The following is a 25,620-nucleotide window of genomic DNA, read 5'->3' as shown; positions in this document are numbered from 1 at the left end:
CCGCTAACTATCGCGCGGCGCACCTTGTATCTGTCTAGAATGCCCTGAGCATTTTCTTTATCGGACATGCTTTCAACTTGAGCCGACATTCCGTCGCAGACATCCGACAACCACGTGATTAGCTCTTCCTTGCAGTCGGCCAGCTGCTGCCAAAGAACCAGTTGAGATTCCAAGTTTTGAAGTTTTTGCAATAATAGATCCCAAATGCGTTGCCAATTGTCCTGAACTTCTTTAAAGTTCTCCCTGACTTTAGATGGATTCATGGTCTCGACTATAGTCATCTTATCGGCTAATTCCATAGATTTTTGGGCGAAGCTTTCCATCGTTGAGCGTTTCGACTTCATAGAATCGCAAGCGGCCTAAACGTAATAGCAATTGTAAAATTAGTTGGGAGTTTCAAACATGGCCGAAAATAAACTCACTTTGACTTTCTCCAAATTTTGTTCAACTTGGGTCTGATCGGACAAAACGATATCGGGTTTTTTGGCGGCTTCTTCGGCCGAGTTCAGAATCTTTCTTAGTTCCGCTTCCAAGCGCCTGCATTCTTTCCACAGGTCATCGATGGTCGTTAGTAATTTAACTTTACCGGTGACCTCGCTGGTGACGCGTTCCCAATTCTTATCCAAACTGGACAGAGTGCTTTGAACGGTACCGAAAGACGAAGCGTCCGAATCAATCAGAGAATGTCCTTGTTGGTGAGCCTCCTCGTTCTTGGACTGGTAAGTCGGTAGACTATCTTCGAACTCTTTAAAGCGCTTAGCGAGAACGTTAACTTCTTCGTAAGACTCTGACGTTATTGGTTCTTTTTTCAGTCGATCGTCCAAGTTATTCAACCAATCGTTGACTTCCTTGACTTTATCTTGGAACTCTTTCCATTGGCTGTCTAATTTGCTTAACTCTCGCGTCTTTTCACTAAACGTCCTGTCAACCTTTAGTATGAAAGTGTCCAAACTATCCAGTAACTCGACCACGGTCTGATTTTTATCGGACGAATCTTTTAATTTCAATCCGGCCTTGTTTAACTTCTCGTCCAACTGAAGAGCGCCGGGTCGTTTCTCTTCAATTTGCGTCCTAATTGTCTTGACTTCCTCCTCGACTTCGTTGAGAGTTTGACGCGTGACGGGCGCCGATTCGATTCTTTGCAAACATAACTCCAACTGTTCCTTCAGATCGCGCAACCAATTTTGAAACTCGATCAGAAGGTTTAAGGTGTGAGTTTTATCTTCCAGTAGATCTTCGGTTTTCTGGTACGCGGCTGATAAGTGCGAATAACTATCCCGCACTTGAACCAACTCGCTCTCCTCGCAAGTCTCGTCAAGTTTCTTAACGTCATTGTAAATAGTATTGAATAGTTCTCGTTTCTCAACCGTTTCGGATTGAAGCGCTTGTAATTGTTTAACGACGGGTTCCGTATGAGGGGTGACCACGCCCTCTACCTTCTCGGTTCGCGACTTGACGTCGTCCACCCAGGTGGTAAATTGGGCGATACGTTGAAGTAAGTCTTCGCGATCCCGTACCACTCCGGCCACGCGAGCCAAATTACTTTGGAACAGTTCATTAGCCTCGTCGGTACGTTGTCGCAGATCGGCTAGACGACCTTGAACGGTGGCCAGCGCCTTTTGCGCCATCGCGGCCGCTAACCCATCCCAAGATTTTTGAAGAGCGCCGAGTTGCTGCTGGCGTTCGGTGACTTGCACCACCAAATTCTACAAGCCAAAAATAATTATTGCGACAAAAGTAGAATCGAAAGACCGAAAAGGAATGGTAAACATGACATAAATCTAATCAATTACCCCAAAAATAATAAATAAATAAACGTACTTCTCTTTCCCTTTCACATTTTTATCTAGCGTTTTTAAATTCCAAATAGCATAATTTAACGGAAATCGCGGCAACTAGTATTCACGTGTCTCGAACGTCGAATGGTGACGGAACCCGCTAGAGAAGTAACGATATGATAGCTTCCTTTCCCCTAAACAGTGGCCTCATTTAATTATAGTTCTACAACCACCAACAACCCAACCCTTATTTATAATAAAAAAAATACGAGCTTCAAAATGAGAAAAAAATCTCAAAACAAAATTTAGTGAACCGAAAGCCTTCCCGCCTCGCGCTGTTCTTCTTGCCATCCCCACCACCTTATTTTCTAAAAATATATCAACAGCGAAGGAGACGGAGAGGAAGACGTGTATGGAGCTGTGTCAGCTTTTAAAAGAGCCTAAGTCGTGGCTCGGCAAAAAAAAACCGAGCCTAGCTAGCTTCATCTGATAGACTTTCATACAGAATCTTTCGCAGCGAATTTTCAAAGAGTAAAGAAGAAAAAAATTAGGGGGATCTTTTAATAAACTAAGCGCCTGAGCTGAGACAGCAGCGAGTCAAAGAGTCTCTCGCATTCTAGACTTATTGTATTACTAGCCCTTAGTTCAATAACACTCGAGAAAGAATGAAATTACGCCTACCTTTAACTCGTCCTTTTGAGTTTCCAACTTTTTCAAAATGGCCGTATCCAAAACGGGTTCCTCGACGGCTTTCTGTTCCGTTTTCGTGATCCAAGTGGTAGTTTCTTCCACTTGTGTCTCCAATTCCTCCCAGCGCTTAACAGTGTTCCGCAGACTTTTTATCCATTGAGTTAAGGTGTCGACCAAGACTTGCCAACGATCTTGCAACTCTTGGAAGTCTTTGGACGCTTCGCTGTCTTCGCTTTCGATGGTGATAATCGTGTCCGATAAGTCGGCGACTTTTCTTCTACAATGCTCTTGGAACTCCTGGAAAATAATAATCATATTAAATACGGCGGGTTAATGAAAATGACGTTTGGAAGCTGACCTCTAATTGAACAATACGTTCGGTAGCGTCCTCGAGGTTAACGACCTTCGGGATACCATCTTGTATTCTGGCTTCCGCTTGCTCGATTTCCGTGAATTCTGGTTGAAGCATTGTTTGGGCCTTTTCCGCGGTGGCGATCTTTCTAGAAATGGTGGTCTTCTGAGCGACTGTAGTCACTTCTATCAAATCCAACTTCTCCCGTAAGGTTCCCAATTGGCTGTTCAATTCCTGAACGCTACTGTTGTCGGGTTGTTCTTCGGCCAGTTCCTTACTCTCGCTTTCCAGGTTGTCCAAGACGTACCTCTGTTTCTCTATTTCGGCGACCAAGGCTTCCGCTAAAAGTAGTTTCTCATCCATGGGCGTCGCGTCAGATACGATGTTTTCCAAGACACCTTGCGCTTTATCCAACCATTTCATAAACTCGTCTAGTTTACAGTTAAAGTTGGTCCACTTCTGAGTGCTTTTCTCCAAGTAAATGATTCTCTCTTTCATAGTGGTTAAGACCATGCGGACTTGTTGCTCCATCTCGACTACTTCCTTCTCGAGTAAAGGTACTTGTTCGGGAGACACTTGCTTTCTCAAATCTTCGCTCAATTCTCTTAATCTTCTGAGCATTTCTTCAGTGGCTTCGCGTAACCTGATGCTGGCTTCCTGTTTGGCTTTCAGGTCGATGTCCAAGGTGGTTGGGGATGGCGCTGTTGGAATACTTTTCAGTAATTCCTCGGCTTCTTTCAACAACCGTAAAATCTCATTCTTTTGTTGTTCGTAGTCGTTCCAAGACTTTTCGGCGTCTTGAAGTTTTTGGAGTTTTTCTTTGGATTTTTGGTAGAATTCCTCCCAATGCATTTCTAGATTGGAAACGTCGGAAGTGATGAAAGCGGGGGCTTTGGGGTCTTTAACTAACTCCTTCCCTTTATGAATGCTAGCTCGCATTTTATTATGTTCGGCTTCCAACTGGGAGACGACTGCCCGCTGCTTTTCAATCGACTCCTGAAGTTTACCGAGGTCATCGTGGGCCACGTCCTCGACGTTTTCGGCCGCCTCTTTGATTCCTTTCAACCATTCGCCAAATTGATGAACCTCTTGTCGGAAGACGAAACATTTGGAGACCGTTTCCGTGTATGATACAGTCGTCTCAATAACGGGTACCAAGGTCTTGTACCTCGAGAGTAAGGCGTCCAGTCTCTCTTTCTCGATAACGGCGTCATCGGCCGGTAACTTTGGCAACATCGCTTCTAGTTTTTGTACCAACCACTTAATTTCGCCGCGTTTAGAGTCGACGTTGGCGCAAATGGCTTCGAATCTTTCCTTGAGAACGTCAAACTCTGATTCCGTCGACAAGTCGGTGGTTAAGGCCTTGGCGCTAGCGTCGACTTCATCCATCCAGGTCAAAACGGCGTTAAATTTGGCGCAGTACTCTTGCCAATCTTCCATTAATTTATCCATTTGAGCGTGGACAGTCCCGATTCTTTTCACAGTATCCTCCCAGACTTGACAGTATCGGGAATAACTTTGAGTCAAGGTACCGCCATCCGGGACGATGGTCTGGTACTTCTCGCAGAGTTCGTGCATCTTGGTGAGACTATCTTGAATGGAAGACATTGCGGAACCAGTTTGGAAGAACTCCTTGTGCTGTTTCAAGACGCTGTCCATATCGGACCCTTGATCAAGACGTTGCTGTTCATTATTAAGCTCTACTTCTATCGTATGAATTTCACGTGAAAACTGCTGTTCAATCAAGTAAAACTCCTGGACAAGTATGCGTTGCGGCATTTCACGGTGAACAGCCTAAAAATAGGTAAGAGCCTCGTGAAAATAGAGTTAACTTTAGTCGCTTTCAACGATTACTTACGTCCCATCTTTCTTTAAGAGACTTGACAGTTTCCTGGACGGGGATTTGGCTTATGTCCGGTAGCGTAGCCATGACGTTTCCGCCGGAAGTCAAGACGTTTGTCATGATATGATCGTGAGGAAGATCGAAAAAGTCTTTTTGGGCCTGAATTTGTTTCTCGCCAGACGCTCTTTCGACGATCAACTTTTCGGCCATTTGAAGCCACTCTTTGGCAGCTAAAACGCTGTCATTAAACTGTTTCCATCTTTCGGACGCCTCTTCCATGGCTTGCTCCCATTCTTGGGCCAAAGTAACGCATCCCTTTAACGATCAGAACGTGTCAATGACATTAATTTAGGATAACTATAATTAAGGGTACTTACGGTGAAACGGTCGTTAAGGAACTTCATTTTCAGTTGGACTTCGGCCGTGTCAGTGACTTGAGTCGAAGCGGCGTCTTCGACGATCGAGCGATAAATTTTATTCTTGGATTCGAGCAAGGATTTGAAGTACTTGACTCGCGAGAAGAAGGTTTTGTGTTTATCGAGTTGAGTATTGATTTGATCAGGATTGCTAGGAACGATGTAGGAGGACAAAAGCGCTTCCGCTTCGTCCAACCAAGCGGAAACTTCCGCCATTCCGGGGATTAACGCTTCCATGTTTTCTATCAACTGCGTGACGACTTGAATGCGATTTGACACGTTAGACTTTATTGTAATCATTTCGTCTTTTGTCTGTAAACAAGAACGATATCAGAATACTTCCCCCGCGTCAAAAAAAGATAAAACACAATCAATCGTTATCAATGAAATTTCTAGAATATTTCGAGTACTAGAAAATAAATTAAATTTCGAAGCACTTCGATAATATCAAGTAGCGTAACGCTATCGGGGAAATTCCTTTAAAATGAATGTACCTTTTTAAGGCTTTCCATGACGCTTTCGACTTCCACCGGCGTCAGATCCCTGACCAAGGCTTGAGCTTTCTTCGAGGCTCCCTTGTAAACTTTATGGTAATTGTCGAGGTCGATGGTGGCTTCTTTTAACTTGACGCTAGCGTCCCGTAGTTCGGCGGGGTTGCATTTCAATTGAGTCGATAACAGGTGACGAATTCTTATCACAAACTGTTGTAGTTGAACTAAATCTTTCTGGTACTGGTGCCTGGCTCGAAGAGCCTCGCCGGCAGTTAAGTACTCTTGGATCTTGGGATACAATGATTCCCATCGCCTACGAATCTCTTGGATTTGTTTCCTAATTTCCAAGGAGACGTCTTCGCGGCACACGGCCACTAGGAACTCGCCGGCTTCTAGGACGGAACCAACGCAATCTTGCCAAGTTGGAAGATCTTGAAAAAATTCCTGCCAAGAAAAACGCGTCAGTTCACTTCCAATTTAGGGACAACTCTTCGGGTAGGACTTACTAATTTCTCGTCTTCGGTAAGGTTAACGACGCGTTCGGCTCGCGTCATCCAATCAGAGAGCGGACTTTTCCCGTTGAGATAGCGTTCCCAATGAATGACGACGTCTCGGACGCCACTCTCGGCCGAATGCAATTGCTGCGAGAGAATTTTCCATTGATCATTGACGTAACTCAGGAACTTACCCATGTTTTCAATCTCTTTAAAATCTTTGCTGGCCACTTTTTGGTAGGCCTCGGCCGTTCTTTCCAACTCGGAAAAGACGCGTTCAAATTCTTGGAAGACTTTTCTCCTTTCGACAAGGTCCTGCAATCAAATTCGAATGGAGGTTAGTTTTAGCCTACATGGTGAAGGTTGTACGTATTTTAACAGTACCTGATTCTGTTCGAATAAGGCTTGAACATCAGCTTGTCGACCGTATTTTACATCCCAACATTTTAGATTGGTTTCGACGGACGAGATCAATTCGAGGAGTTCTATTTTTAAGACTTCCCATTGCAGTAAAAGGCCTCTTTGCTGAGCGCCAATCGTAACTTTCCTGAGGCGATCGGCTAAATCTTGAACGTGTTCCGGAACCATTTGTTGGACTTCCGGCGTGCTCTGTAGCTGCCTAAAACGTTGATGAATACCTTCGAGATCTCGGAAAAAGGTCTAGGTAAATAGAGAAAAACATTTTGTAACTTCGTTTCTCTACCATCGATAGTTGGGAATTTTTACTTGATGTTCCTCGAGCCGAGATCGAACCAACCGATTGAGATCGGTTCTGTTTCCTTTGGGAAGACACTCGGTTCCCAAGTGGCGCTCCGCTTGAGTGATCCATTCGGCGATTTGGCGGAAACCGGGCACGGAGATACTACTGTCCAGTTTCCATCTCCATCGCGTGATGCCTTCTTCGACGTTTCGCCAACGTTGATCCAATTTGGGCCAAGCTTGACGCAACGCCGAGTCCGGTACGTGACTCGGCGATTGGATGGACTTGTGGCGGAGTTTGTCGTAAAGATCTTGTTGCGATTCTTTGTCTTGGACGAACGTTTTAAATTGCTGCGAGATAAAGGACTTTAGGCGAAGCGCCCAAGTTCTTAAACGGGAGGGAGTAGGTTAGCTTAACTTACAGCGTATTCCCATTGGAAGTTAGTAACCGGTTGATTGGTGTTGGCCAAAACGGCTTCGGCTCTATCGAGCCAATTGGCCAATATATCGATGTCGTTCGTTCTCGGGGTCGGAGGTGTGGGAAGGGTGGGCGAGTGGGAAGCGGTTAGCAGAGAAGGGGCGCTAGTGGCGGTCGTTTCGGGTTCTTGGGCCGCGTAAGTCTCGGGATATTTTTGGAGAAATTGGGCCACGTAGGTCATGATTGACTTCTCGTCAGGGTGAGGGACATCGACGTCTTCGGGATCCAACCAACGACCGATACCCAATTCGGTATCGGCCAATCGGAAGGCCAACTCTAGACGCGCCAAGTTAGAGGCTTGTCTTAAGGCTTCGAAATTCACCAGTCCCGGTTTAATGCGTTGAATCATGGCTAAGAAAGCCATTCCGTCTCGCCAACTCTTTCCAAAGTCATTGACTTGAATGCCAAAACGTCTGACGAGAACAAAAGGGATAAGTACCAACCTCGTCAACCCGGATGACGGCTTTTAAACGTTACTTACTGGCTAATGCTATTTTTAACCCATTGTAACAAAGCTTTCCTGGCACCGCCCTTCCACTTTTCGGCTACTGAAGTTTTTTTAGCTGGCGTTGAAGTGGCGACTCCGGTGGGCGTAGCCCCTATCTTGGCCCGACCGGCATCTGGACTGGGCATCGGACTGACACCGGCTTGGGCGCTCAATCCGACGCTGTCAACGCTACTAGAACTACTGACCGCCACGCGGCCATATTGCTCCGCCAGTAGTCGAGTATTTTCTTCGATCTAAAACGCAATCACCCAATTAGAACAGTTACGTAAAAAACCCAAAAAAAAAAATCCGGGGTACTTGGAAGCATAGAATGATGGTCCAAACCAGACCAAGAACAATGGCTGGTTTCCCATCTACAATATCGGTCGCGTTTATATTAACGAGCTTGACTCTCCTCCGTTCCAAAAATCTCAGAACAGTGTTGACGTTACTGAGAAAATGTGGTCGGCGTAGTCTGCGACCTTTTTCAGCGTGCTAATTAATACAAATATTTCCACAGCAAGATTAATTTAGTTTAATGGACATTTAACCCGGTTAAAAACTGACCAATTTTTCGTTGGCCAAGACGTCCAACAAAGCGATAAGTACGGTGCCATCTCTCAAGTCTTCCACCAAATCGGATATCCCAATTGGTGGTTGATGCTAAAAACATTATACCAAGTTGTAAAACGTGTCACACCAATTTCAAGAACGATTAATTAGGTACTTATACCTGGGCTAAGAAATGATTGACCCAATTAGTAAATACTTTCTTTTGAACTCTTTCTTGCTCCTCTGTAAACAAAAACAATTGATATAGGCATACAACTAAATAAGAAAAACTTTAATTAATAATAAAGACGTTTCCTACGAACAACCCTTTGGATTAAAGCAATTATCCGAAGCGAGAATTATAATTAATGATTTAGAAAAACTTATAAACGCGTAACCAGAATAACAGCCCTTTATTGTTCTCCCACAATCGAAGACATCATTAAATGCGTGGGAGGTTACTAAAACGCGCGGACCAAAGCCAGATGGTCACACCTTTATTCCTAAAGACAGTCACCTGGTCCTCGGAGCGGAGCCGGGGGGTGTATTATCATATAGAATAAGAAGGATGAGTTGGCGGCCAGAGAATAAATTTGGGGATTGACCAAATGGTCCGCTTGTCCGGATAATGGATAATGAAGGGGAGATTCACTAAATCACTCGGCACGCAGGGCCAGCATCTTTCCCTTTTTTCGGGGGAAAGGGAAAACGCCTTCGTTACAATGGGGTCAGTTCTAAAATAGCCATGCAGGTTTTGGACCATCTATAGGTCAAAGGTCAAAGAGTTTGCTATAAATTTATCGTTCCAGACACGGAAGATTATTAGCAAATCAAGACTAGGTTTCAGAGGGAGTATTTAAACTTAAAAGACATTTTCACTTGTCCTATAAAGTTCTGGTTTTAGTGATTCCGCATACGAATGTTTGGTTCAATTGTCATGGTAGTATCGAATAAATTCTTAACTTTCACCATCGGACATGATGAAAATTTGGGCGGATCCCAACGATTGAAAAAAAAAACCACACGGTAAAAACGGGAAACTAGGGCATATTATAGCCGAAGATTCACCCTAAGCACGCTTTTTATAAAACCCTGGTCATTTTTATATCAGAAAAATTGTACCGAAAAAAGCAAAAACCTTAAACACGCCAATGCAATATCGATATTAAACTGAAAAGTCGATTTTGTACTGCGTAGAAGAACGATACTCCCGGAATAGGCTGGTTAGTGTTAGACCCCTCGATTACAGCGATTAGGAGAAAATATGGTGGCACGATACAAAGGTCTATACGAAGTAATAATTGCGCGCCGAGTGATTAATAAATCATTAAGGGATTCAATATAAGCCCAAAGGCGAATGAATACAAGGGTTAGTTAGATAACGCGTGAATGGAAGAAAGTTTAGGGTGTGGAAAAGTTACGAAAGCCCAAAAATTTAACGTCTTTTCAATTATTCACCGGAAATCTCTTACGAAAGATTCTGATTGATGAGCCACTAGCCGTCTTTCGCTACATTTTTACATACATACACTTTTTGACAGGCAACTTTGCATAAATTTAGTTTGTTAGTTTTATAAGCGGGGTGTTGCCGAGAATTTACAAATTAGTCTAATGACGTTTTCTTTTAGGCCCACCCATCTATACCACCTCATTTATAACTAAGACAAATGGAAATAACAAATAGGAATAGTGAGAAAACGTAACTAACATCTAAATCAACGATGTGTCATTAAGCAACTAATTTCAATTAACACGTATTGTTAAATTAAACTTGCCACCGTCGTCCTAGCCTATCAAAAAAACAGGTAGACACTGAACCCTTAAAAAGGTTACTCAAACAATTTGCATAATCATTAATCAAACATTTTAAAGTCGTGCTAAAATCAAACGCAAACTCGAGAAGCGCTTTTAGGAAACCCGCAGGTGCCAAATCTTCAAGAGTTCAAATACAGTACACTTTGCTTTCGTGGATAAAAAGGGCTGGAAAATTCGTAACATTTTTTAAAACTTAAATCAAATAACTACCACCAATCAATTTCGTATTTGCAATTATGATGTAACGTAACTTCTTCAATGGTAAGACTAACTAAGGATCGGCCGCAACTACAGGTAACTATAGCTACCTTAATTTTAAGTTTATGGTCCACCCCCGCTGCGTGACCGAAGCTCGCAGGTGAAAAAAAATCACGAAAACGAAAATGTTTTTTTTTTTTTTTTACTTTTAAATTCTAATATTTACCGTGCACTACTAACAAGAGACTTAGCCCATTAATGATTATTCATGGATTGTTTTTTGCCTTCCTACCTTCAAAAAGCAGTTAACTTTAAAACAATAGTACAGTTACATTAGGTGATATTAGAAATAAATGACCACCATCATTGGAAATCTGTTAACAGACTTATTTGTTATTTCTAATCTCAATTCACGCTTTTTTAGCGTCGAGATTCACGAAATCTCCCAGAGATGTCTGCAATCTACGTTGGTTGGTTTTTCTCAGGGACAGATGGTTTATTATGATAATCAAAAGTTGATAATTAATTCAAATTATCATAAATATTTAAAGCAAAAATTAAATATGCATATTTAGCTACCGAGATTCAGCAAATAGTGAAAAAAGGGAGCTTGGAATTTTAGATTAGATTCCTTAAAGAGTAGTAGTAGTATAAATTTTTCTCGATAAATATTTTGCGTTAAAATTAAAATTAAAAAAATCTTTGTGAATAATTATTTCAGTTTGCTTTTTAATGAACGAGTTTCGTTATCAATTAACACTTAACACCTAATCTAGCGTTAAATTCCATAGCCAAGCTTTTTTTTCAAGGTTATAATTAAAACGTCAAAGATATTTCACTATAATTTAACTCCATACGAACTATAGTTATTCGAGAGGTACGCCACTTTTTAGTACTTTAAATTTTACAACGAAGAAATTAACAGAATTTCGTAAACCAATAATAACTTTAGAGCGAGTTGGTTGGTTACCCCTCGAATTATTATTTTACAATCAAGTCTAGTATAAGGTTGACGTAATTCCTCATAGTGAGATAAGGGAGAATTTAAGGATATTATAAACACCACCGCATTAAGTTATTAAGAATCAAAAAATAGTTCTGGAAATTTCGTACGAGGCTTATAAACATTTATAGCGATATTTATTCTTATCAACTAGGCCTAACTTAAAACGGATAAAATATCAAAGCCAATTCGAGCTCTATAAATATTATTTCAGTGGGGATTGACACCAAGCTCAAGGTTACGTCGAAGTACTTCGGCTTCTCGTAAATCTTTTAATATTTTTGTAATAATTACGAGCCTCGACAAACCAGATTAAATTAATATAATATTTCAATTTTAATATAAAAAAATCGTCCACCGCCACACACAAACACACCATACCTAATGGCATCATGCGTGAAATTCTAAAATTGAGAGATATCTCTTAATTAGTAAAGCAATTAAAAAATCGTTAAAATTGTACTGATTTTTTATTAATATTAATAAATTCATTTTTAGGAAAAAAGAAACCTAAGCTAAAATTAAATGGGTCTAAGGTATTTTGTGGTTTAAAGGCAAAGTCTCGCAATAATAATTTTGTCAATGAACTGGTAATGTATACCCAAACTTATATTCTACGCTTATTTTTAATACATTATCGTGTAACTTGAAATAAAATCCTCGAAGCTCTTAAAGGCCAATGCACTGTGAAGCGCGAGAGTGGAAAACTTAATTTGGCGTAAAAACCGCGAACAGTAGACTAGTTTTATAAGCACATTCGGACCATTTCTATAGAAATTCACGGATACAGCATGACGGAGAAAGCCATGGTATAGTTTTTGTCCGTATGCCAAGTTCAAGTCATAGGCCTACCTTTTTTTGTCGACTAATTGTAAACTATAGTAGGAACAAAAAGTGGCGGCTGTGTGTAGTAAGCATTTTTCGATGATGTAATTAATGAAAGTTCACGAAGAAAGTCGCACACAACCAAGTTAACAGAAAGAAAATAACTAATGTTGTACTAATGAACGAAAAATTCTTATCGTACTTAAAAGTAACGAGATAAGTTCATAAGTGATATGTTCCTTCCATAAGTTTGTCAATAGTAACTCAGAAACTGGAGCTTGTAATTTTGAAGTGAGTGAGGTAGGTCATAGATTCGGGGTAAAGCGAGGGAGGCCTGGTGAGGCGTTGCTGTCAAAGGCTTAGCAATGCAGACTAAATAGGACCTAGATGAAGTCCTAGCTGCAAAATTAACCACCACCGAGTGTAGGACTTCAATTCTCGCTTCCGTCGTTCTAAATGAACTAGTTTTCTCGAGCTGTAAGTCTCTCAGTAACATTACAAAGCATATAGTAGTGTCATACTTATGGAAGGAACATATAAACTTATAGTAATGCATTTACGAATGATATATTCAAATAATCAACTCGATTAAAGTTGAATTCCGAGGGGGTTTGAATAGTGAAGGGGTTCGGAAAATCTACAACATACTGTCACTATCTTATCAATGGTACTTTCCTTTAGAATGAAGAAAAAGGTAAAATAGTAGATAACATCAATCAATCAATAACAATTATATTTCTAATCTGCCAATAAATATTGACGACCCAAAAATCGAAATCTTAACAAAAAAAAAAGTTAAACATATTTATTGGAAACCGAAGTTCCGCGTTGTGAAATATTACTAAAACTTGCCTCACAAATAAGTAAATAACTAACAGGGTTGCCACTGTGACTGTGTGTCATAATAAAAGTCAAGGAAAATTTCTTATTAGTTTAGAGGTAATTAGTAGAGGAAGTAACAGAAAATAAATGAAGTAGAAATTAGAAGTAGCCAGGCAAAATGAATAATTTAAAATTTTGAAATGAAAAATCTGGTTCAACCCTGAGTAAGCCGTCAATTACGAAACTAAAAACTTCGCAAACATTCAAAGTCTAGAAGACATTTGAGAAATTCAAAGGCAAGACGCGTAAATTCCTCAAAAAAAAAAGCATAGTCCATTTGCAGTAGAAAGTTAAGGCAAAATGAAGATTCCAGTCACGTTTCGCCTATACATTCTCGCTCGTGTCACGTCAACTATTCTCTTTTTCAAACAGAGTATTTAAACGGGCAACTTCACTCGCAGTGTCAACTTAAATTGTCAAACTGTAGTCGACTCGACCGCGATTTGCTCGAATGACTTTGATATAAAAACGAAAGCCCAGGTATAGTAAATAAACACAGCAGTACCACCTTTTCCCAACCCTCCTAGGAAAATAATAACCCGGCAATTTTGATAGGCTAACAACGGAGGAGGAAGTTAGTGTGTCAGATTACTCTCTTTCAATTACATTGTTTCACCGCAGTCGTAGACGCCACCACCATCGCCGCCGGCTTTGAAAATTGTTAACCGATTGTTTCCGATATTGAGATGGAGAGGGTTTTACATTCTATTCGAGGGGATGGATACTTCAACCGTAATAATAATAATAATAAAGGACTACAGTGGGAATTACTAGCTAGCATTCATACTAAGAGGGGTGTACTGTCCAATCTCTCGCGACATTCGTAGTGTAATAAGGCTTCCGTGGTCTTTTCCCATTGACTAGAAAGTGTTTAGTCAGGCATTGCAAGGTGGGGGGAGGGTCAATATCCTTATACTGGAAATGATAGGATACAAGCGTATTTATAAGCTCAGGTTACGGAAAGGTTAGTCGTATGATCAAAATATGGGTCATTTTACCGAACAGTACACACTTTCTAAATCGATTGAGCTTATAACCGGCGTTAGGGTTAGGGTTGCTACAGCTGGGAACATTTGCCGTTTTCATTTCACTATGAATTTGTAGGTCACACTACATTATGTTTGTACAACTACTTTAATAGCATCAGCGGAACGCTGTTTAGAGAGTTTTAAGGCCTTATGAAATGATAAAATGGGTTGCCATATTGATTTTAACGTAATTTCATTTGATAATGTACAAATATAATTTATCAAAACAGTAATTGCAAATACCTTGTTTGTTTTCGCGTGTATTAGGTTAGGTTAACGCAAAGATATTAAGGATTTTAACGTGTTTATTTTGACTAAAAATACCAGTTTTTTAGTGCATTGGGCTATAATGTGGGCATGTCCCACCAATTTTTAGGCAATACTGAGAATGACAATGTAAGAACTAAGAAGACAATATAATGGCAATTACCTCTGGCTTGCGCCACGTGTTTTTCGTATTGCCTATTGGAACAGACATCGATGGGTCCATTCTGAATATTATGACTGGCGATGATAGAAGCCACTTGGGAACTTCTGGGCAAACGCGGCGATCTGGGCGTCGTATTAACCAGGGTTAAATTGGCATTGTCAATTAGGGGCGTCGAAGGTAATGACTTTGTTAAATCATTTCTATCCATAACTCGCGCCAAGCTATAAAACAATATCACCGGCTTGCAATCTCGACATACTGAAGTCCTACCAAGTAAGAAATCGTACGAACACGGTAGTCATTAAACGATAGATAAATAAATTGAGATTTCTTATCGGAAACTAAACGACAGGGGGGAGGAAGGGGGAGGGGGTAAGCGACGATTAATATTTTCAAACCCCCTGTGACGAAAACACCTACAATATTTCAGCGCATTATAACACGATATCAACGTTTGGACCGAATCAGCGACCGTTCACTAGCGCGGGTTTTTTATGACTGAGCGAAAATTAAGCCGGAAAATTTTCGCGATGGGTTAAATCACAATGAAGAATAACTTATCAAAAGGAAGGGGGCGGGAATTTTTGGCGTCTGCAAGTTAGCTTGTCGGTCGCAATTACGGGCGTGATTGACCGCCACCTGCCTCTTAAAAGTGGTACTAATTCGCTCGAGTCACGACCGGTGTTCCCCAAAATACCGACTTCCTTGCGAGTCCCTTTAAAGTCATTGGATGGACAACACCGAGACACGAACACCGACTAATCAATCGCCTTCTTTAACCTTTAAAGGATGATTTAGTTTAATTTTAATTTTAGTTTAATTAAAGAGCGGCGGCGTTTGGAGTAGCCGACATTTCTTGGATTGCGCGTGAGCTGGCTGCTCCGCCATGCTCCGCAGCGCGATACGCATTATGGGAAAGGATGGGTGCTGGTGGTGGTGCTGGTTCTACGTGGAAGACTTCCGCGTTGCGCGGGGAAACGGAACATTCTGGGTACAGACCTTATTTTACGCGATTCCTTCTCCTCCTCCAATGATATCGATCCATTTATGCTACTACGCTCTCCACGGACCCTCAACCCATACACCGGGACTAGAATCAATACGATCGCGTCGTACCATCCATCATAAGTTCATAAGATATGTTCCTTACATAAGTTTGTCACTGGTTACTTAGAAACTGGAGCTTGTCGTGAAGTGAGTGAGTGAGGTAGGTCATAGATTTGAGGAGGTAAAGCGAGGGAGGCCTGGTGCATGAGGCGCTGCTGTCAAATTTGGGCTTAGTAATGCAGACTAAATTGGACTAGATGGAAGTCCTGCATGCAAAATTAACCACCGAGTGTAGTCTGCAATTCTCGCTTCCGTCGTTCTCGAATTAGCTCGAGCTGTAGAGCTGTAAGTCTCTCAGTAGCAATACGAACTTGTGTAGGTAGTGTCATACTTATCATGGAACATATCTTATAAACTTATGTTGTTTATAATACATGGCAACCTAACCAGAGTTTTGAGATGAGAGTGGACAACTTGTTCATGCGAAACTACACGGCTAATTCTAAACTAAGTCACTTAAATCTACAGTTTCAATATTGGGAATAGTTTGGTTATTTCAATTACATGTCGAGAGAGGAAGGCAGATGAAACGTAGCGTCCCTCTCTAATGGAGAGGGCCTCTATATGTATACCATCTTGTTATTTTTTAAATCTCTCGCGCCTTCGGATTTGGGATCAGCTGTTTAGAGGATTTTGCGAAGATAGCTCCATCTAAACGGGCGCCTTTTAAATGATAATACATATTTAATAATTTAGTTTTAATTAGTTAGTTAATTAAAAAAGTTTACTGGAGTTTTTTTATATAATTTTTAAGAAATGAAAGAAATTAATTTTAAATGTACTTTAATTGTTAGTAGGGCAGACTTTTGAAATGACGCTGTACGACGTGGTTAATATTCATTAAGTTAGTTATTAGATAATGAACTATTTTCTAATTTTATGGAAAATTGAAAATTTGTTGTAAATGTTTTTAAAATTTAACGGAATTAAAGCGGGGGATTTAAAGGCCAAATTTAAGGGGTTCTTAATAAATAAAAATAATCAATCATAACTCGAAATACTATAATTATAAATACTCCGACCTAATTGATATAAATAAAAGCTAAAATTGCTTTTCAAAACAGTTAACTTAAACCTGGTTTTCAAGGTTTTTCCCGTAGAAACTGACTGATGTCAGCTTGAGAAACGCAAACTGTTAAGAAACATAATTCTGGCGCCAGATATTCGAGAAAGGGCAACTTGAATTTCAATTGCTATTTAAATTTTTCCCAAACGAATAGGAGGTAGCAGCCAGATAAATCAACGTTATTTAAAAAGCGTGGGTTCTCAAATAAATTTCAATAAACCGCGTGTGACACCCTAACCAACACAACCACACACAGATTTAAAATATCAAGAGACATACGTCACCGTTTATTTTTAATCATTACCGAACATAAAACTAATTAAGTGTCAAATACTTTGACATTTAAAATAATGGTTAATTTTGATAGAATCATAAGCTCATAAGATATGTCCCCATAAATTTGTCACTGCTTACTGAGAGCTTGTTACCGAGTGTAGGACTTCAATTCTCGCTTCCGTCGTTCTCGAACTAGTTATCTCGAGCTGTAAGTCTCTCAGTAGCATTACGAACTTGTATAGGTAGTGTCATACTTATGGAACATATCACTTATAAACTTAACTTATGATAGAAAGCATACTGGATTTAAACCACAGTTTAATTCACGAGAAATGAAATTAATCGTAATTAAATTAAGAGTGTGACTAATAATATTTTGAAGGATAACCGAGTCCTAATAAAAAGTATATATAATCGAGCCCCGAGTAGACCACGTGACCTAGAGTTAATTTAGAATTCGGTTAACGTATTTCTAAAGTACGCCTCGTTTAAAATATACAGTGTTATTAGAGCGAAATGGTTGAAGCCCCGCGCCTAAAGTGTATGTGCCCGAAATACGAAATATTTAAGAATTTTACAACTTGGTATCTTAGCCAGTTACCAAGTGTGGGCATGCAATTTCTCCGTTAGACGATTGTTACGTCAGGTATAAAAAGAAAACCTGTTACCAGCAGCCGTCTCAGCATCACGTGACCCTACTGGTCCCGACCGCAAACCCCTGATGGGCATCCCCCTCACCCATCCCCCGAATAACAGGTCCTTGATACCAATCTTCCAACGATAAAGAAAAAACATTTAAAAATCATTCTTGGAATTTCGTCGGAAGGACCAGTTCAAATTGAGAGCGACCTCTGAGGACGGATACCATAGCACGGACCACCGGTACAAGATGTACTCGAATATAGGGATAGGCGCGATTGCTTTCAACGCTATCAGCCAAAAGGGTTATTCTCTAAGCCGAGGGGACATTCGCCAGAATCAGTGGACTATCGACGAAGTTAACTATAGAAATAGTTGACCATTGGTTGGTTAGCCTCTCGTGTTATGGGGGGAAAGAAGTAAGGTTGGAGACTAAGTTAAGAGACTGATCTATCACGGAGACGCCACGCGAGAGCTAAAAATAGGTTGAAAACCTAGTTGGCTAAACATATTTCTCGGAGAGGTATTTTTAAAGCAACTTCTTCTCCGGATCTAACCTAATAAATAACCTCACCCAAATGTAACTCACTTTCACGTCATATCGTTTAAAATGGCTTATAAGGTCTTCACCACTCCCTCCATTTGTCTTACAATCATCTTTAACGAATTTGATTAATGAGAAAATAATAATTGCGAAATGCATTCTTTCCGTGATAAGGGAAATCATTCTGTTGTCAGCTAATTTTCCCTGACTCGAGATTTCCTTGTCTTTCAAATCATTCAAGTAATTCCGAAAAGGCTAGGCCTAGTCGTACGAAACCCACGCAATTTTTAACTCGAGTTGGTATAACGTAACGAAAGAGTTTGACCTTTGCACCCGACGTTTCATTCAAATTAAGGATATAGGTTTCATTTTGCGCAATCGCGTTCGGCGTTACTGAATTTTACGTGGAAATTGACTGATTATTTTACGCCACTCCTACGCTGATTTCGATGTAAATTTCAAGACGCCCATTTAAACAACATTATCGGATGTTGAAATGGTGTCACTAATTTTAATTATTCATAAATTCTCAATAAGAATTAATACTTAACATACTGGGGGATTAGGAATAGGCTTCTGCTAGAAGTTTTAAGTTTGTTACTATACGACCTCCGAAATGCCAGTATTATTATTATTGAAAACGAAGACCACCCTTTGTTTAAATTTCTCTAGGCTAAAATGGAGTAACGTCGTCTCTCCGCCTTTGACTGTATTAGGGTTACGGCGAATTTAAGTTGGGGTGCCGATACTCTATAAAACGATTAATTATACATTTCTTTTTATGAAAGAACGGGATGCCTACAATTATTTCCCCAATTTTTCCCGTTTCTAATCCTTTTGGGTCCAGACGTAAAAACTGGTTGAAAGGAAGACAAAAAAGGGTGGCGGAGCTGGGACACGCTCATTTTTCTTTTTCCATGGACGAAGGTCGAATATAATAAAATCAAAGAGACATTTTTAATTAGGAGCTCCGTAATCCGTGACTAATTATAGATTACAATCTTAAAGAAATTCAAAACGATTAAAAATCCTTAAACGTAATGTAGATATATAATTTCTATTTCAACGCTTTAACGTAAAAAGCCGTTGGCGCCATTGGCATTCGCTACTTGCCAAGTACCGAACTTTCGCTGGTGAGAGTGAATTTATTACGAGATTAAATTGATTGCGAAGAAGGCATCGGCACCACGTGACACCAAGATATCGCTAGATTGCAACAGCACGCCTTTCCTCGACCACGTGCCTATCACGTATTTCATATCATTTTTACCCACCCACCGATGACTTCTTTATAATCCCTTTAAAATTCGGCGCAAGGTCGCTCGCGACTCGCCGAATAACGAGTGTACACTGGCTAAAGTTCAGATCAAACCATAAGTGAATAACTACACTTTAATGAATTTTTGTACATCTAAAATATTTTAAATAACAATTGAAGTATCGCTAATTAGGCTTAGTTCTAAATTCCACCGTACTGTAGACTTAATTATAATAAAACTCGTTCCAAATAAAGATCATAAACGGAGAAAACCGCTTATTAGGTAATTACGCGACCCATAAACCAACCGAAACATATCTTCCTTAAGCCCAAAAAAAAAACCCTAAAAAGTAAAAGGCTTAGCGGTTATATAAAGTATAAAAAATTATCAATCATTAAAAAGGGTCGCCCACGTTTGGAAATAATTTCGTAATCATTTTAAACAGACTAAAGTTTGGTTAGAACTTGGAACCCGAAGATATATATTTGTTCAAACAAACCACGTAGCGAGCGAGAGAGAGACTGAATTCAAATGTACTAAAAAGACGGTATTCTTCTTCTTGGTGTATGGGCCTATTATTCAAAGGACACGTTTAAAATGCAGATGTCCTTGCCAAAAGAGTGAATAGTTAGGTAAATAAACACCCCCTACTGAACTTTTAGCTCCCCATAGAGGGCCAGGAAGGGGCCAGGGAAATCCAACATCGTGGCACAGTATTTACGTCACCCAAAGTAGGTTAGGTTGTTGTTGCGTCAAATGGCATTTGGATGCCGCTTAGAGAGACCGAGAGAAAGAGATGTCTTAAAAATCCAGGAAAAGGGTTAGAAACGTCTGCTGGAGAAAGAAAGGAGAGAAGAGATCGAAATCTCGAGCTTCTTTCGTCTCAGTACTCTCCCTTCCCGTCGTTTAAAGGGAGGATAAACTGATACTATTTATATTAGCAGAAAACGAGGGACTCATCAATTATGTGATATTATGGCATTCGTGTAAGCTCTGGCAAATGTAGGGCTTTTAAAGATTCAGCCTAATCCATTTAGTCCAGTCTAAGGTACAGCCGCGTACACCGATGAGGGCAAGTGACCGACCTCTCTCTCAGTTTGAGAGAAGAACATTCAGTCCTCACTTGAAATAAAAAACCTGATATTCAGCCAAAATATTTCATCTACTTCAAATTTTACTACTACTACTTTGATTTCTTTGAACTATTTAAAAAGATACTTTCAAATACTGTCCTTTGTATATTTAATAATATTATTATTGGAATTGGTTTAAGAAATTAAATTCAATTTAATTAAGAACACGATCGTGCATGCGCGTGATGAGTCTAGGGCTGTAAAAGGTTAAGTGAGGGCCGAGAAACCGGAAGTACTTCATTGCTTTTAAACGCGGTGGCAAACCCAATACCGGCGCCATTATGAGAGAGAGAAAAATCGTGATTGGGAGCTTCGATTACCGTATCACGATTTCAACTTAATATAGCTAACCGACCTAGACATTTCCGAGATTTCTTAATTAAAACCGCCTGGTATAAAAAAAAACTTCATAATGTTTGAATTAAGGTAATATTCGTGTTGAAATTGAATAAATCGTCAGAATAAATTAACTTTCTCGTAATCTTATCGGAGAAACGTTTTGACACTTAAAATGGGGTCGTAGACTTTGTTTCTTTAAAAGGTGACGAGTTGGTTTTATTGCTCAATTTAAAGGTCAGAATTTATTGGGCAAATCTCGGTTCGCGTGATAATTATTTCAAACTTAAAAAGATAAGAATTATTTTTTTTTCAAACTTTATAGTTCAAGGATAAATAAAAAGCATCAACGGATGTATGTACCATAAGTTAATAAAATATGCTCCATCCATAAGTTTGTCACTGGTTACAAACCGAGTGAGGTAGGTCATAGATTCAAGGTAAAGCGACATACGCCTGGTGAGACGCTTCTGTCAAAGGCTTAGTAATGCAGACGCATACTAAGTAAGATGCAAAATTAACCACCTAGTGTAGGACTTCAATTCTCGCTCTCGTTCTCGAACTAGTTATCCTGAGCTGTAAGTCTCTCAGTATACGAACTGTATAGGAAGCGTCATACTTATAGAGGGAACGTACCTTTTAAACCTATAATGTACAGGGTGTTAATACGTATCTATAACGGAAACTGACGCAATTTGATGAATTCTACATCCCTGTAAATGACATCAGACTATAAAACTATCCTATAATTTAGGTTAGGCTTAAGCTGCACGCGCGGCGCAAGCAACTCGGGGTAGACATTAATCTCCTTATACTTCAAAGAGGAGGAAATTAGTACTATTTTTAGCGAGTTACGTAAAAGATTAAAAATGTACTTTTCGAAGAAGCATCGCGAGAGAGTAGCTCCGAATACGTTACGTCACAGAATCGGAAGAACTCGATTTAAGCAACCAGAGTGGTTTCTTTTAAAGTTGTTATATTTACGCAAATGTCTAGTCAAACCACGTTCCGAGCGAGCTTATCAGACACAGACACTTTTAACTCTTTTGGAATTTGCTCTTTCGTGTTTTTCGCCAATGCGCGTCAAATAAACTTTTAGGGCGAGAACTTTCAAAGACTATATCGTTAATTCTTTAAAGATAAATTTCCTAAACATGCCAAATTAGCGTGTACAAAATGCTGTTCGCGATTTTTATCAAGTTGAAAGCGGCAACCAAAAAATTGCACGTTCGTTTAAGATAATCGTAATTTATTCTAAGTTCGTTTAAAACTAATTAAAACACCATTCGGTTATCGCCTCTTATCACGAAATTTGTTACCTATTCGGGGTCCTCTTAAAAAGGCCTAAAATAGAATAGTTCTTTCTGAGATTCGGGTTTACTCGAAAGAGATCGAGCCAGTCGGAACTAGCTAAGCCTAATTCTGTCAAATATTTATGGGATTCTACGTTGGCTTTCCCCTCCCCCCGAATGAACCCCCCACAAAACACCAACCGAAACCAGACTTAAACAAGGGTGTTGTTTGTTATTTAGAGGCGTACTTAAACCCCCCTGGCATCGAGAGCGTGCGTGCACCTTGTTACGAGACAACATTACCACCAATCTCGTAGCCTTAAATAGAATCTACTTAAACATCGGCACCCACCAAATATGGGTACAAGTAGTAAAAGTACTTGCGCAAACAGTTTAAGTTCAACCACGATCATGTTAATTCGTGTTGCATCGTTTGCAATGACTACAAATGTTGTCATAAGGTAAGAGGAATCCCCGACGCTTAAGATCCGGAAGTTGCGATGTTAAGTGTGAAGACCTTTGGAATATGGGTCGTTTTATAAAACGTGGTCTGCAGCCATACGCGATTGTCTTAGTTGGCAGATCTTTAGAAACATTTTTACTACAGAAATTAGGCTGGCTTGAAAACATTTTTAGACGCGATGCAGTTAGCCAAGTTTGAAAAACCCCCAAGACCTATTCTTTCTCTATCAAAGGGATGCTAAAATAATTAATAATTCAGAATCGTTTCAAAGTCTTAATTATAATTGAAATTACGCCAAGGGTACTGTCTCTAGTAATGGTAACGCGTACGGCGGTTCGTGGCGATGTTATAAGAAGAGTTAAGTCCAATTGATACTATCTCATCCATCCTTTAAAACGCGGTTGAAACTTTTTGAAAACCTGGTTAATGTTGGCTGTCCACCAAAATAGCGCGCGCCTTTGACTTTTCCTACTAACTTAAAGAGAGTAAAAACCTCTACATGACATGACAGAGTCTCATGCATACACTCTCGGGAACAGTATTTGCATCGAGGGCCTAGAATTAAGAGTAAGATGTAGCGAGAAAAAGACTCATCAGCCTACGCTCTCAGTTAACATGGGACTTTCGACTCCTGCAGGACCACAAAAAAAAATATGATTGGGAGCCAATTTTACTCCGCGAGCTTTTAATTAGACGTCTGACAACTGTTAGGGCTCATTTTTATCATATCGTAGTAGGTTACGTTTCCGTGAATGTATACTTTGTCAGACATTTAGGGCGCGTTGAACTGAATTGCATTTCTTGCAACAACTTTATAATTATAAGTCACTTGAATTTATGGTCACTAACATATCCTAAACGTAATCTAATGGTTAAATATTTAGGCCTTATTTACGGTTCAGTGTCCCGCCTACCGCAAGAACATGACTAATATCTGTCAAACAATTCTCTTCAAATCTATCTGCAATTGAGTCTCCGTCGATAAACTTATCTTAGATCTCTTTTTTCTTTTTGGTCGATTGGCCGTAAACATTCAGTTGATACTAGCCACGCAATCAATTTTCTCGGTACAAAAAGCCGCGGTCAATTTTGGCAGAGCTCCAAAATAGAATCGATACAAGCTGAAGTACTTACCGGCTAGTTGTTGTATGGTGTGTCGAAACTCTAATTCCTTTTCGTCGACGTATTCTTGGGATTGATTAGCGACGATTTCGGCCAAGGATGGTCCTTGGGGTTCATCTTCTCGCTCGTCATCCTGGGCCTGCGTCGAGTAGGCCTGTTCCAAGCCGACCCATTGGGTCTGTTCCGGCGGAACGAACTGGATTTGAGGATTCCAAGGACTTCCGCGATGTCCTCCGCCAGTGTCAGAGTCACTGGCGTAATTGGAGCCCGATCCGGACCCTCGTCGGTTCGGTTGCCACGCCATGGTGGTGGCGGGAACTGTCCTTCTCTCGGGTTCTTCTTCTAAGTCGTCGGGACCAAGTACATCGCCAGATTGTTGCCCAGCGTCAAGGCGCTTGCTGCCTTTAGAACCAATTTCCCGGATATCCGATTCTTTGAATTGGTAAGACTCGAATCAAGTATTCGGGATTATTCCTCGGGACAACGAAAATCTCACATCCTCGTGGTACAGTATCTCGTTGTAGTAGGCGGATGTGAAATTCTGAAAAAAATGTACGAGATGTATTTTAGAATTACACCAAATAAAAGAGCCCCCGGAGGCTCGAAAAATAAACGGAAGTAAATAACACCGAAGATAATGTTCAATATCATTACGCGTAACACCCTCGCCCACCTTAAGCATAGGCCTACTTCCTTAGATAACTTTGGTCTTATTTACTTCAAAGGGACCGATTTTTCTAAAGATTACTGCCAAATTAAAATAGAGAAGAAGAAAAAAATCATCAAAAAAATAACGAGAAAAACTCGTCTCGTGCCCATAAGCTTACTAAAGGTTTTTTCAAGCTGACTTGAAAGTAAAATATTGAAGGCATTAAGATGTATTAGAAGTTCCAGCCGCGTAGTCTTAATTTGTCAAGAGTGCCCGGGTGCAAGAATGCCAGAACAAGACTCTTTACATTTCAAAGCTGTTAAAAAGAATTAAAAAGCACCACCACCTTCTTGACTTAAACGACTACTACCTAAAGTCAACACGCGTACTCATAAGTAAATAAAGATGGTGTAAGTCAGCTTTAGACGATTTAATTTGTCTATAATTCTCGGACAGTGGGCGCGCCAATTTTATTTGGAAAATGGCGCCACACCCAGAAGGTCATTACGTCTATAATAGATCCGATCGAAGTCGCGTTAATTTGTAGGTGGAGTCTTTTCTAGGGATGAACTCCGAGGACCTTAAACGAAACAAACAAGAGCTGGGGAAAGTTTGCCTAACCCTCTCTTGATATTTTGGCAAGAAAAGCGCCAGTCTCAGCTTTAAGTCCAAGCAATTTAGTTTAGTCTCGGAGACCTTGGTTTAATGAGAATGGAAGGGACTTTACCTCCCAGCAGTTTCGTTCCTATGGTACGATGAAGGGAGAGATAAGCGGCATTTAATTACTAATGTTTAAATTAAGGGATCATTACACTAACAAGAGTTCTGCTAAGAGTGGATTTAAAGTAGCAGTATCCTATCCTACAACTTTCGTGTTAGGCCTAATTTGAAATTCAAAATTGAAAAAGTGCTCGTGCCATCTTTACGTCTAGAGATACGCTAGACGTTTTCTCTCACTCAATTATAACCGTGTACGTCAACGCCAGCGCTTTAAACTCGTGATCTTTCAAGTTGACTCGAGAAAAATTATCAGTTTCGAATTAGGCTTAAGGGTTACTTTATGGTACAAGTTTAAGCGAGATTTAAACTTGAAATTAAAGTCGTCTAGGTGCGGGTGACGTACTCGTTTTTGAGTCGCGGAGACTTTCGGGATAGAGGGGTCTTACGTAAAGAGGTTTGAGTCTGATCCCCAAAAATAGCGAGTGCGAGGCGCGAGAAAGAGAGAGCTAAAATTAGGTTTTTGATCAGCATCTTCCCTGCCTCGACGTCGAAG

At 40.2% G+C, this 25,620-nt stretch overlaps 1 protein-coding gene across 7 annotated transcripts in view; it reads right to left on the bottom strand.

Annotated features, from left to right (window-relative positions):
* Msp300 (Muscle-specific protein 300 kDa) overlaps positions 1 to 25,620 on the bottom strand; it is a 72,537-nt gene that overhangs the window by 43,584 nt on the left and 3,333 nt on the right. For 6 of the 7 annotated variants that reach the window (XM_089867385.1, XM_089867386.1, XM_089867388.1 and 3 more), the window contains exons 2-17: positions 23,711 to 24,239; positions 8,462 to 8,523; positions 8,296 to 8,391; positions 8,047 to 8,223; positions 7,723 to 7,982; positions 7,186 to 7,654; positions 6,791 to 7,114; positions 6,449 to 6,724; positions 6,077 to 6,379; positions 5,574 to 6,014; positions 5,041 to 5,391; positions 4,679 to 4,978; positions 2,827 to 4,614; positions 2,460 to 2,765; positions 423 to 1,706; positions 24 to 359 (exon numbers count right to left, since the gene is read on the bottom strand). In XM_089867385.1, the coding sequence (XP_089723511.1) occupies positions 24 to 359; positions 423 to 1,706; positions 2,460 to 2,765; positions 2,827 to 4,614; positions 4,679 to 4,978; positions 5,041 to 5,391; positions 5,574 to 6,014; positions 6,077 to 6,379; positions 6,449 to 6,724; positions 6,791 to 7,114; positions 7,186 to 7,654; positions 7,723 to 7,982; positions 8,047 to 8,223; positions 8,296 to 8,391; positions 8,462 to 8,523; positions 23,711 to 24,002 (7,065 nt within the window). In that variant the 5' untranslated portion in view covers positions 24,003 to 24,239. Of the gene's footprint in view, positions 1 to 23; positions 360 to 422; positions 1,707 to 2,459; positions 2,766 to 2,826; positions 4,615 to 4,678; positions 4,979 to 5,040; positions 5,392 to 5,573; positions 6,015 to 6,076; positions 6,380 to 6,448; positions 6,725 to 6,790; positions 7,115 to 7,185; positions 7,655 to 7,722; positions 7,983 to 8,046; positions 8,224 to 8,295; positions 8,392 to 8,461; positions 8,524 to 14,461; positions 14,724 to 23,710; positions 24,240 to 25,620 lie in introns of those variants that run through there. The other variant, XM_089867390.1, reaches the window with a different exon arrangement.

Source organism: Phalangium opilio, unplaced genomic scaffold (assembly GCF_054372755.1).
Source record: "Phalangium opilio isolate 3A_F unplaced genomic scaffold, DU_Popi_V2 ptg000002l_1, whole genome shotgun sequence".
In the NCBI taxonomy this organism is placed as follows: Eukaryota; Metazoa; Arthropoda; class Arachnida; order Opiliones; family Phalangiidae; genus Phalangium; species Phalangium opilio.
This window is presented reverse-complemented; position numbering and strand designations above follow the sequence as displayed.